The 12,738-nt window shown below is 41.1% G+C and overlaps 1 protein-coding gene across 1 annotated transcript; it reads left to right on the top strand.

Moving 5' to 3' along the window:
* The first annotated feature begins 867 nt into the window (after positions 1 to 867).
* On the top strand, positions 868 to 5,368 carry aldh8a1 (aldehyde dehydrogenase 8 family, member A1). Its single transcript, XM_031726254.2, has 7 exons — positions 868 to 1,187; positions 2,043 to 2,190; positions 2,365 to 2,520; positions 2,611 to 2,760; positions 3,520 to 3,776; positions 4,488 to 4,649; positions 4,741 to 5,368. Exons 1-7 carry the CDS (start codon positions 1,041 to 1,043, stop codon positions 5,191 to 5,193), a joined length of 1,473 nt encoding a protein of 490 aa, XP_031582114.1. The 5' UTR covers positions 868 to 1,040; the 3' UTR covers positions 5,194 to 5,368.
* Positions 5,369 to 12,738: the final 7,370 nt, after the last annotated feature.

Raw genomic sequence — 12,738 nt, forward strand, 5'->3', positions numbered from 1 at the left:
ATAAAGGTGCAAAAATGTCCATCTGTAAGGCAAAATAGCAGAGACATCTCTTCTCCAGGTGCAAAAGTCCATCAATAAACTCACCATTTGGACTTGGCGGTTGACTGTGAACCAGCACATTTCCTTTTCCTTTGCCATTTGTGAGTAGGGTCATACTTTAGAGCTACACAAGCTGATGAATGACCTCTTTTTAGTTTCAAAGAGACATGAAGGGTATTTCCCAAAAGTCTGACCTGCATAGATCCATCCTCTTGGTCTACTCAGTCATACCAGTTACATGATTGCCTCAGAAACCCTATGCACTAAACTGTGAACTGAATGATCAAATTGAGCTACCGCTGCAATAACTTATGAGCGATGTGGATGTTTTAATTTTTTTATGACCAAAAAGTATGAATTAGTGTAATTTATAGTTGAAGTATATCAGTAGAATTCAGCTAAGGGGGTACAGTGACATCACTGGGCTGCCCTGGACCTCCAAGGCCCACCCAAGATTGTGAGGCCATGCATGCAATGTCCATTTAAACTTATAGACAAGAAAATGGTGTAATGCAACACATACCTAACGTTTGTTTCTGTCTTTCTGAAACAAAACGGCTTCACCTCATTCATTTAACCACCAGCAGGAGTAGTTCACCCAGTTTTATGATATTAAAAAGCAGCCTGTGAGAATAAATATAAAACTTTTCAGACCTCTGCAGTTTTTCTAAACACACCTAAAGTCACTCAGATGCTTGAATATTGTCTATGAACACTGGAAAGCCACATTTATCTTAACTATCTGAACTTTGTGGTGAGCAGACATATTGCCATGATATTAATTAAGGTTCTCTTTAAGATACTAGGTGTAGAAAAAGTGTTTATTTTTTCAGGCTCAAAGATCTGTGTGAATAAGGTCTGATAAAGAGTTAGGCAATAGGATCGTCAGAGAGTAAGCCCCTCCTTTGGAGGGCCAGTGTTTGTCTGGTTAGCAGTACATGCAGTCGTCGTTTTCTCTGGGAAGTAAACTGGTGTTAATTTGGCGCCTGTAATTAACAAGCATGTCAAAAACTTCAGGAGAGCACTCACTTTTGGTTCTGGAGAACTACATCGGAGGAAAGTTCGTCTCTTGTCGGAGTTACATCGACTCCTATGACCCATCAACTGGCGAGGTCTACTGCAAAGTGCCGGACAGTGGCAAGGAGGAGGTGAGGATCAAGTTACTTGAAACCATCTGCAAAACCTAGAGGTTGAGATTTGAATGAATCCTTGCATAGGTTTAGACATGTTTGTATAAGTCCTGCTGTGTGTTTGCATTAGGCCGGACGGACAGCTTTCTGCAGAGCTGCTGCAGAAGTCTTATTTAAATACAATTTCTTTTTTCTGCTCTAAGCTGCAATATCACAACATTTGCACAAGAATATTTTTGCATTGAGTTGGATTGCTTGTTATTACAAATCCTGTTGTTGGATTTAAAGGCCTCTGACTCAGCAATATTAGTACATTTTAGTGTATGTGTTTTGATGCGTGCTCAATCATCCAGGTAGGAAAGTCCCAGAAAGTTTATTGTGTTCATCTAGACATTGCATTATCACTAGGAGAAATTTTTGTCACTCATCCGAGGGACTTCTTCCGTGTCAGGGACTGAAGAGATGAACAGAACGAACTTTCTGAATGAGGTTTGAGGTTTCAGGTTAGTGCGTTGCATAAAATGTGGTTTCAGAAAAAGCCACCTTTGAGCTTTGCAGAGCAAGCCATCAAGTAATCATTAAACACATCAGTTAACTTCAGCAGTTCATGTTTGATCTTCTTCAAAAATGTAGTGATTTGTTGAAATGCATCCGTGTACATATTATTCTAGTTAACAATATTCTTAAATCCTCTGAACTCCTTAGAAATTAACCTAAGGGATCAGCTTTTTAAGATTTTAAGAGTGTATCAATAAAATGTCACTTAAACAATCCTGCGTATTCTCTTAGCGGGCCAAAGTGGAATCAAGCTCTATTCTTGGACGTGATCGTGCTAATTGTGCAGTTTGCTTATACCTCATCTCATGCCTGCAGGTGGATGCAGCAGTGGCAGCAGCTGAAGAAGCGTTCCCAGAATGGTCTGCACGCAGCCCAGAGCAGCGAGCGAAGATCCTCCACAAACTGGCTGACCTTATTGAGGCCAACCTTGAGGAGTTTGCACAAGCTGAGTCCAAAGACCAAGGTTGCTTAGACTGTCTTATATTTTGCCACCTTAGAAATCAGGTCACTAATGCAGGAATAGAAATGAGTGGCTCAGAAATTACTTTTTATTAATCAAATACTGATTCATGAATGTCTAATCTTGTAGGCAACTGCTTCATTTGCCCTTAGTGATGCTCACTTCCGAATCTTCTAGGTAAAACGATAACAGCTGCACGGACTGTGGATATTCCCCGGGCAGCATACAACTTCCGCTTCTTTTCGACATCCATGCTTCACCACACCACCGACTGCAGCCCAATGGACCACATGGGCTGCCTAAACTACACTGTCCGCTGCCCCGTGGGAGTGGGTGAGCGCTAAGGCTTCTTGAAGTGAAACCTTCAGATGATCCATTTGTCCTGTGTATGTGCTCTTAAATGGCCTTTGGTGTGTTTTTTAGCCGGTTTGATCAGTCCCTGGAATCTGCCCCTGTACCTTCTGACCTGGAAAATTGCACCTGCAATCGCTGCAGGCAACACAGTGGTGGCCAAACCCAGCGAGATGACCTCTGTGACCGCCTGGATGCTCTGCAAGTTGATCCAGCAAGCAGGTAGACTACAGAACCCACAGTGCAATGTCATGCAGATGGGCGTCAAAGCAAAGCAAAGCAAAGCAAAAAAACAAAACAAAACAAAACAAAAAACGACATAACACAGTTTTTTTTCATTTGCACATAATGAACAGATATGAGTACAGTGGTCTCTCGTTTATCGCGGGAGTTGCGTTCCAAAAATAACCCGCGGTAGGTGAAATCCGCAAAGTAGCCAACTTTATTTATTTATTTTTACAATTATTATAGTTGCTTTGAGGCTGTAAACCCCCTCACTACACACTTTATACACTTTTCTCAGGCAGACACGAACATTTTCACACTTTTCTCTCTTGTTTAAACGCTCTCAAAGTTCAAACCTTCGTAGAAAAATAAGTCCAGTATTATAGAATGAAACGTTTCGTCGAAATTTTTGTGTTTGTTGGGGAGAAAACTTACAAACATACTATATATACATGCTAACGAGCGAAGATTTATGTAAATTTTACAAGCTGAACGCATTCTGTACTGTACAGGAGACACGGAGGAACGAGATTGATTGAAATTGTCTTCAGCCAATCAGGACGCAGAACACAATGCGCTGAACAAACAAACAAACAAACAAACAAACAAACAAACAAACAAACAAACAAACAAACAAACAAAAAAGGAAAGTTGCACAAAAAAACAGCGAAGCCGCGAAAGATGAACCGCGTTACAGCGAGGGACCACTGTAGTGAGAAATTAATCAGTGGTCTGCAATCATCTTCATCTTTTTAGGTGTTCCTCCCGGTGTCGTCAACATCGTATTTGGCAGTGGTCCAAGAGCTGGTGACGCGCTCGTTAGTCACCCTGAGGTCCCTTTAATCTCCTTCACTGGGTCCACAGCCACTGCCCAGCGCATTACCGAGCGGAGCGCCCCCTACTGTAAGAAGCTCTCATTGGAGCTGGGAGGCAAGAACCCAGCCATTATTTTTGCTGATGCAGACTTAGATCAGTGCATCGAGACCACCGTCCGATCCAGCTTTCTCAATCAGGTGAAGACAAAATTTGACTGATTTGACTTTTTTTCCTTTAGGACTGTTTAGCTTTATTTATTTTATTTATGGGTGCCATTACTTTTAGTTTTTTCTTTTATATATTATAAACTCAATTTTACACTGACAGGACAGCTGCCCGAGAGTCTTTAGAGCTTCTGTGTCCACAGACTGTTATTTTAACAGGAAATTTGTTGGGAAATCTGCAGCAATGAAGAACATTTTTACAGAACGAAAAATTCTGAAATCATTTCTTTATTACATCGTTATTAATCTCATGCTCTCCAGATCATAGCTGGACATGTTTGTTGTCAGTTTAGAAGTGTTAAAGTTAATCTTTTTTTGTACTGAAATGTGACGGTGGGTGTTTTACATATACGAGTGCAGAATCCGTGACAACCTAACATGATGAGTTTGATTTGATATGTATAAATTGCCGGTGTGCAGAAAACTGTAAAGTAAAGCCCAGAAGGTCCATTTTAATACATACTTAAAAGGGGTTTTTCAAATTTGCTTTCATTGCACTTCTTAATGCAAATGAAATGAAGGTGATTATCTGTAACAGGAGCTTCTGTATGTGTTGAGAATGTAATAACATAGTTTGTCCACAAGGGGGCAATCACAGCCCAACTTTTTGTCTTAAGGTGGGTTGTCAAAAAACAACTTTCTGAAGTCCTCCATTTTTATCTTCTCCATTTCTTCTCCTCTTAGGGAGAAATCTGCCTGTGTACCAGCAGGATTTATGTAGAGAGGAGTATTTACTCGGAGTTCCTGGAAAGGTTTGTGGCTGCGGCTAAAAAGTGGAAGACTGGTGTCCCCTCTGACCCCAGCAGCAAAAATGGAGCGCTCATCAGCAAAGAGCACCTGGAGAAGGTGCTTACATGTAATGCAGAATGTGACTGAACACTTGTTGTGTCATTTTCTGATGTGCTATAGATTGAAATGTCTCCATTTCAATCCAAAGGTTCGTAGCTATATAGCCCTGGCCAAATCAGAAGGCGGCATAATTCACTGCGGTGAGGGGCTCGACCAGCTGGACCTCCCGGAGCGCAACAAGTCTGGATACTTCATGCCGACGACGGTCATCACAGGCATATCTGACAGCTCCCGTGTCATGCAGGAGGAGATCTTTGGCCCCGTCACCTGCATCAGCCCCTTTGATACTGAGGATGAAGCTGTTGCCAGGGGCAATGGCGTACGTTACGGTCTGTCAGCCACAGTGTGGTCCAAGGATGTGGGGAAGGTTCACAGGGTGGCCCAGCGGCTGCAAGCAGGTCTGGTGTGGACCAACTGCTGGCTGGTGAGAGATCTGAACCTCCCATTTGGAGGAATGAAGAACTCTGGTGTGGGAAGGGAGGGAGGAAAAGATTCCTATCACTTCTTCACAGAGGTGAAGAGTATCACTATCAAGCACTGAGAGAGGAAAGTAAAAGTAGAACTTGTAGTGCAAGAAGTACATGGATATGTATCCTGTTTTCCTTCTCTCACCCCAACCGGTCGCAGCAGATGGCCGACCCTCCCTGAGCCTGGTTCTGCCGGAGGTTTCTTCCTGTTAAAAGGGAGTTTTTCCTTCCCACTGTCACCAAAGTGCTTGGTCATAGGGGGTCATATGATTGTTGGGTTTTTCTCTGTATGTATTATTGTGCGATCTACTGTACAATATAAAGCGCCTTGAGGCGACTTCTGTTGTGATTTGGCGCTATATAAATAAAATTGAATTGAATTGAATATATGGGAGGCCTTGTTTTTAGCTGGTCTTAGTGTTCATCAACTGTCTTTCAACAACAAATTTCTCCTCTCAGTTTCCCCAGTTTGCCACCATTTCCCAATAAAGTTGCTGAAATTGCAGTTTATGTTCATTATTTATGGATGAATTGTCAACAAGCTCAAATTTGCAAATGAAAACAACATAAACTGCTCTTGAGCTTCAGAAATAATCTGTGTCTGTGTGCGCTATAGCCAACCAAAACTTAACAGTACAATTTGTAAATATAGGAACAGCCATTTCCTCAAAGACAGTTTGTTATGCTTCCTGCATGATGACATAAAGATATTTAAAAAGAAGGCAAAAAAATGCAGTCATCTTGTTATTCACATTTACACATATCCATGTGCTTCAGGTTGAAAAACCCAGTGACTGAATACGTATAGCTGAATCTCGTCAGATCAGTGTGTTATGATGGCAGGTTGTGGAGTTCAGTTTGTTTTTAATCTTTACATTCAATGATGTCATTGTCTTGATAACATCTGTAACACGGTCTGTAAAAAATGCTGCATTTTTGGTCTGATCGAACTGTTAGAAACAGTTTTACTAACAAACTTTACCGCTTGTGAAATCATTGGTCTTTATTTTTCTAAACCGTTCAAACCTCAAGGTATGCAAACATACTCATAAGTAACTGTTTGACACAGACATGTTTTTATCTCTTAGCTGCTGACGTAGGAGAGGTGAGTAAATGATGAGTAGACTCTCCTGTGGGGTTGTTGGACAACATGTTTGAAGATAGAAGCTGGCTGATGGAGACGATTGTTCTTTGCTACTCTACCTGTACTGTGTGTGTGTGTTTTTACATTTTTTAAAGGATTATGAGACAAAGATGAATACAGATACCCTTTTACAGCGAAGGGAATGTGAAATATTGTACTACACTAAATATTTAACTGGCTGCTGCATGTCACATGGCAAATGTATTTCAGTTTATCTGCTGTGCACCACGAAACTGCTGGGTCCAAAGTTGGAGGCACTGACGTCAGTTGAATATGGGCGGGGCTACTGCAAGCATTTCACTAAGGATTGGCAGATAAAACCCAAATGTTCCGTTTGACATGATTTTCTTTTATGGAAATGATCCCAGCTGCTTCTGCTGGCACAGGTGGTTCTCCAAAGGTACAAATACCTCTGCAATGGTATCAAAATATACAATATACTGTCAGAAGTATTCAGTCACCCATGCAAATCATTACATTCCGGTGTTCCAATCCCTTCCGTGGCTGCTTTCAGGAGAAAAAAAATCACAGAGTGGGATCAGTGGTGCACAGAGGTCAATAACTTTCTGCAGAGTCAATCGCTGCAGAGCTCCAAACTTATTGTGGCCTTAAGATTAGCTCAAGAACAGTGTGTAGAACACTTCATGTAATGGGTTTCCATAAAGGTCCATAAAGACATGGATGAGTCCTGACCGCAACCTCTGCGATGAATTAGAGGACAGGAAAGTCTTCCCCGAAGAGTTGAAGCTGCAAAAGGTGGGCCAACATTATATTAAACCCTATGGACTAAGAATGAGATGTCACCCAAGTTCATGTATATGTATGTGAAAGCAGCAAAGCGAATACTTTTGGCATATAGTTTATCGTGTTCACTCATTGTGCTTACATCTATTAATTCACTATATAGACCCAACTGTAGTACAGCTGAGGGTGAATAAGTCAGCAAGGGAGATGATCAGCACTGTGGTTAAATTTTAAAGTTCCACAGCAGTGCATCCAATAAGTTTCCAGAATTTGAATGTAACACATGCTGAAATAAGAGTCTGAAAGTAAGTAGAGGCAAGGCAGAGTAAAAATGTGTGTGTGAATGGGAGTGAGGTAGGTGAAAAGGAGAGGCTGCAAAGAGTGATGGTGGATAAGTTTAAATACCTGGTGGTCAACCATTCAAAGGAAAGTTTTGAACAAAAAGAGAGACAGCGTTGGTTTTGACATCGGCAGAGGAAGGATAGTATTGGGCAAAGCATGTTGACTATGGAGCTGCCAGGTAGGAGCAAAAGAGGAGAGACAGAACCAAAGCTCCATCTATGACATCTAATCCATGCTTTCTCTTTGATATATAAAATAATACTAATCGAAACTTAGAAAGGTAAATTCTGGGTATCAGAAACTTCACATAGCAGGTAACTAAACCTGAGTGACGTGACCTCCAATACAATTAAGATTATATAATAATATCTTTCCATGCTAATCTTCTGATCAGTGGTGCAGCGTATATGCAGATAATTACGTGTGATGTTGCACTTCCTTTCAATTCAGCCGTGGTGCCAGTATAGGAAAAGTAGGCACACTGGAGGAGGGGAGGGGGGGCCTATCCGTTTAGCAAGTGTGTACAATCACGTCCCCTGGAGAGCTCTATGTGACACTTACCACAGAGCCAGGGTGTGGGTCCCACCCTCTGTGTTTTGGCTAGGGACTGGGTATTGTGCTATGTCACGCTGTATGCCTGCACACACACACTCTGATGCCTTCCTAGAACATAGTGTGTGACAAAGTGGATACCATCCAAAAGTAAGGCTAAGGTGTCAGAGGCTACTTGCTTTCCACTGGCACACACTCCCACCAAACGGGCGTGATGTGTGAACCAGAATGGGAACGCAGTAAGTCAGCATTTATTTCATTTTGCTCCGTTTCCGCCCTTTTTGCTGGATTTATCTTTCATCTTGCCTTTTGTGAAGGTTTCATTGAGAAGGAAAGGCCCCGCTGTAGGAGGACTCGCCCCGCTGTACGTGACTTTGAGAACGCTGCCAATGCCCATTTGAAAAAAACCAAAAAACCAAAACAAAACAAAGGAAATGTTAATGTCTGTGTTGACTGATTGATACTTAAACATTATAATTATATTACATTTAAAAAAATAGCAAAAATGGGCTTGTTTCATGAGTAAATCATTGTTTAAGACGTTATCTATACATTTTTACTTTTATAGGGAGTTTTTAACGTTCACTTTAGTTGTTGGGCACTTGAAGGAACGACGGTGGCATCCTTCCATTTTATATCCACAAGTTTTCTGCAATATTTAGCCCCGCAGAATATATAAACAATCTGTTTTCATGCTGCCTGCAGGGATGTGAGAGGCCTCCTGCAGAGGGGCTTCGCAGTCATATGTATGTGGAGAGAACAGTAACGGCCGACAGCAGTTCTTTCGCCTATTCTGGCCCAAACCCAGCGTAATAAATCTGTGAAAACGTCTCTTAACTTCTCTGTTAATAATTAAGACACAGACACACACACAAAAATAATTCAAGTTCCCATTTGAAGAGCAGAATGTGAATGTGCGTGCATGACAAAATCAGAGACCTATTGTAAGAGGGTGAGAGAGACTGACCTGGGATTATTGCATGGCCCAGATTTTGCAGATTAAAAGCTTTTGGTTTTCCTTTTGTCTTTGATTGCCATGTTTCACACCCTGTCGATAAAAGCCTTCTGTCACGTTTGGGTTTAGGGAATTTTCCACCGCCTGGTCGGCTTGGGTTTTGTGGTAGATAAAGCCCCGAGATGAAGCCGAGTCCTGAGAAAATGCTGCAGTTCAAGCAGGTTAAGCAAACTCAGCCAGCAAACCTCATGCGTATGTGGAGACAGTGGGAGGGAGGGTGTTACTTGGCTACAGAAGGCTAAATGTTTGCGCTGCATGTCTGTCTCCATGAAGACTACGCTATTCACAAGCAAGACAGGAAGAATAAAAATGATCAGCAGTTATTTGCTCTTCATGTGACGCTGAAATCTGAATGCTGCTGGGACTGAATGATGTTTTGTTTTAAAAATAAGCTAACCCGTATACCTGTGTATTGCATTCTTAATTATATATAGCACATTTTATCATATACCTAAACTCAATATGCTTAACATGCACTTGTATTCATTTTAAACATCTTTAAAATGTTACATATTAAAATATTGACCATGATTCCATGGGGTACGCGGCTCCATAGTACAGTGGTTTGCCCGGTTGAGTCTGGAAGGACTGCCAACCTGAAAATCTGCCAAATCAAACATATGGAGCGACCTGCTGTGGCTTAGACCTGTTCTTCTTCTGGACAAATTCAGGGAGCAACTGAAAGTAGCTTCTACTCATCAGCTGAAACTCAACCCTTTTTCTTAGCCTACGTTTGTCCCAGTCCAAAGTTGGTGCATATAGTTATCAGCACTTTACACCCAGATTTTAATGCTTAATCAGATCAAGCTGCCATGGCGACAGCGTCTTGCTGAACTACTACTGCTCAGATAAATGGTACTTCTTGCTTTGGCGTTGTGCTTTATTTTCCTTGATGTTGGTAATATTTCCAAAAAACCTGAAATCGAGGTTCCTGCCACGGTGGTTGGCAGGAACGATGTGGCCTAGATCTATTCTTCTGGACGAATTGAATTAGTGATGTGTTTGTTCTGATTATATATTACAGCATTATGCTTTATAGAGCCAGTATGTCATTTTACCACTGAGCACACATCCGCTTTGTACTTTCTTGCATTTTTTTCATTGAATAAAGAGATCTTTTTTAAAGTATGCTTTCAGCTCATATCTGCTCCTGGACTTAATAGTAAAATTAGACCATCATGTTATTATGAGCACAGGAACAACCAGTGAAAAACAAAACAGGTAGGCAGTGTGTGTATGGCCAAGACTCTTGCGAGATTATGTGCACAGAGGTTAAGAAGTAGGACTTTGGGTCTTTGTACATTTGTACTAATAACTGTTTTAGATCTCTGACTACAATCGTTTGGATAAAGTGTGTTGAGCACAGTTCAAAAATTGCATCTAAAGTAGTTTGGCATTTATGGTCCTCAGACAGCTATAATTCTTACCTTCAAATAGCTTCTGCTCATTATCACTGAGATTTCACCACTGGGAATCCTAGATACTCATTTTAGAAGATGAATTAGCATTTTATTCTCCTAACACCATAATACAAGAACAAATACAGCACTCTGTGGACAGCAGAAACAGCTACAGCATAACTGCAATTAGGCCTGCCTGCTGATAAGGCAGACGCATCTCACGCGTCTATCATATTCCTGAGACTTTTATGCCCTTGCTGGATATCACTGAATGGCTAAAGTTGTTTTCACTGGCATTGTGTAACCAAGGCAAGCATTAGAGGACACCGACGTTTGGGTCAGCTGCAGAAGAGCAAACAATAAAAGGAAACCAGGTCAGCACCGAAATATTAGATGTTTATACAGGATTTTAATGTATTAAAAAAGTGCTTGAAGAGCAGAAAGTGTTCATAAAAGACTGGATGGGAGATACTTAAAGTTCCTGCTTTGACCTATTTAACAGGAAAAATCAGATATCCTTTATCGCAAGTTTTGAAATTAGTCCCGTCAATATTAGCATGCCACACGGTAGGCAGAAGAGTGAGAGGTCATCAGTGCTGTACGCTGGCGTTCCCGATGCTGCCCGTCTTTCAGTTACACGAAAGCTCTGAGCGCAACATGGAAATAAAAACACAAAGCATGTTGTCACTTATATCATGCAGGCACTCAGTCGTGTTGAGTGAAACTGTGTGTATGTGTGTGTTGAGAGTGGGAGGATCTGCCCCAAATTACTCATGTTCAGGTTTTGATGACATGATAAATATTTTTTACATAATCCCACACTTAGCCTTCTTATGCTTCTAGACATCATTTATGTATTTTAGGTAACCTGTTTCGCACTGTATGATGTGTTTTTATGTTGAAAAAAACATAGTCACAGATAGTGCCAGGGGTTTTGCGTCTTTCCTCCATCTGGCATATGCCAGGTCTGGAATAATATCCTCAAAACCCTATCCTAGTTTTGTGCAATTTTTAGGCCGCAGAGTACAGGTGCACTGACACTGCAGTGAGTGGAAAGTAACCTATTGTGCTTCATTAGTCTCCTGAAATCTTAAACCTAAATGTCTTTCTACTTATACTGCTGTAGTAAGTGGGTTGATGCCTAATGCGGACTGTTAATAGGAAATGATCATTAGTCTACAAACTGGCAAAGAACCAGGAAACGATGCAATTATTTAAATCAAAACACAGCAGTTAATAACACCATCAATACCAGGAAGTTAATTGACTTAACACAAGCATTTAGGCTGTCTGATTTCAGAGAAATAGCCTAAAAAGCTAATGGACTAGTAAGTAATCACCCTGCTGTCAGGCTCATGTATAAGTAGGATGGAAATTAAGAACCAGCTTCATTTAAGAACGGGTAAGAATTGATCAAATCATCCAAATCGTGCCCCCTGAGGCTTATCTATTCTTCTTAGTTAAGCAGCGATGTGTTTGTTTCAGTTGTGCATTGACATCAAGCACCATGCAATCTTTTTTTTTTCTAATCTGTATCTACTCTATATTCTGAGTTAGTGATGATAAAAACAGTTGCACTGTCACTGAAAATGTGTGTAGGCCTGTGCCAACCCGACTTTTTGTCCCCAGGGAGGACTGACTGGGACGTAAAAAGTGACTCAGTACTAGTATCAATAAAATCTTCTTATTGTGTCACATCATAATGAGAAAATTTGGCAAGGTGAGTACCTGAAGCTGAGGCTGTTTAGTATTTTGTGCGTAGTTCCTGTAGGTGTTGAGGGCATCAAGTATATATGAGCACTGTTTTCAGCAGAGTCGAGTTACTTAGTACTGAACGGTCTCAGCAAGAACATAAAGGCATGTTACCCTGAAGAGGAAAACATGCCACTCAACTCCTGAGCTGCTTAAAGCTAAATTTAAGTGGAGCACAAGGAGGGTAGTGGAGACTTCCGTGTGTCACAAACAGGGCTGCACAGTCAGATGACAAGTCAGACGAACACACAAAATGCTAATTAATAAACAGTTTATTTCATGTAAGGAAGCATAAGAACAGAATAGCTTGTGTAGTCAGTGCTTTCAGTGGTATAAGTGAGTGTATGAATGAGGAAATGGTGAATGAAACCAAACAGCAGCCAACATCCAAAAGGGAAGAGGACCACACAACAACAGAACTCTAACAGGGGTAATTTATACTTCAGTGTTAAATCCATAGGTACGTCACAACTGCAAACCCCTCTGAAACCCTACAGCATAACCTATGCATTGAATTTATCAGTGAGAGCATAACAATTGTTGCCTCAATTTAAAGATTCGCAGATGTCAGCAAACCTCTGGTACAAAAAAGTGGACAAACTTGAAGGGTAAATTTGTTTGCCTCTGACCACAACAAAAACTGTGGACCCAGGATGAAAAAAAAAAGTCC

Source organism: Oreochromis aureus, linkage group 15, assembly GCF_013358895.1.
Source record: "Oreochromis aureus strain Israel breed Guangdong linkage group 15, ZZ_aureus, whole genome shotgun sequence".
Lineage (NCBI taxonomy): Eukaryota > Metazoa > Chordata > Actinopteri > Cichliformes > Cichlidae > Oreochromis > Oreochromis aureus.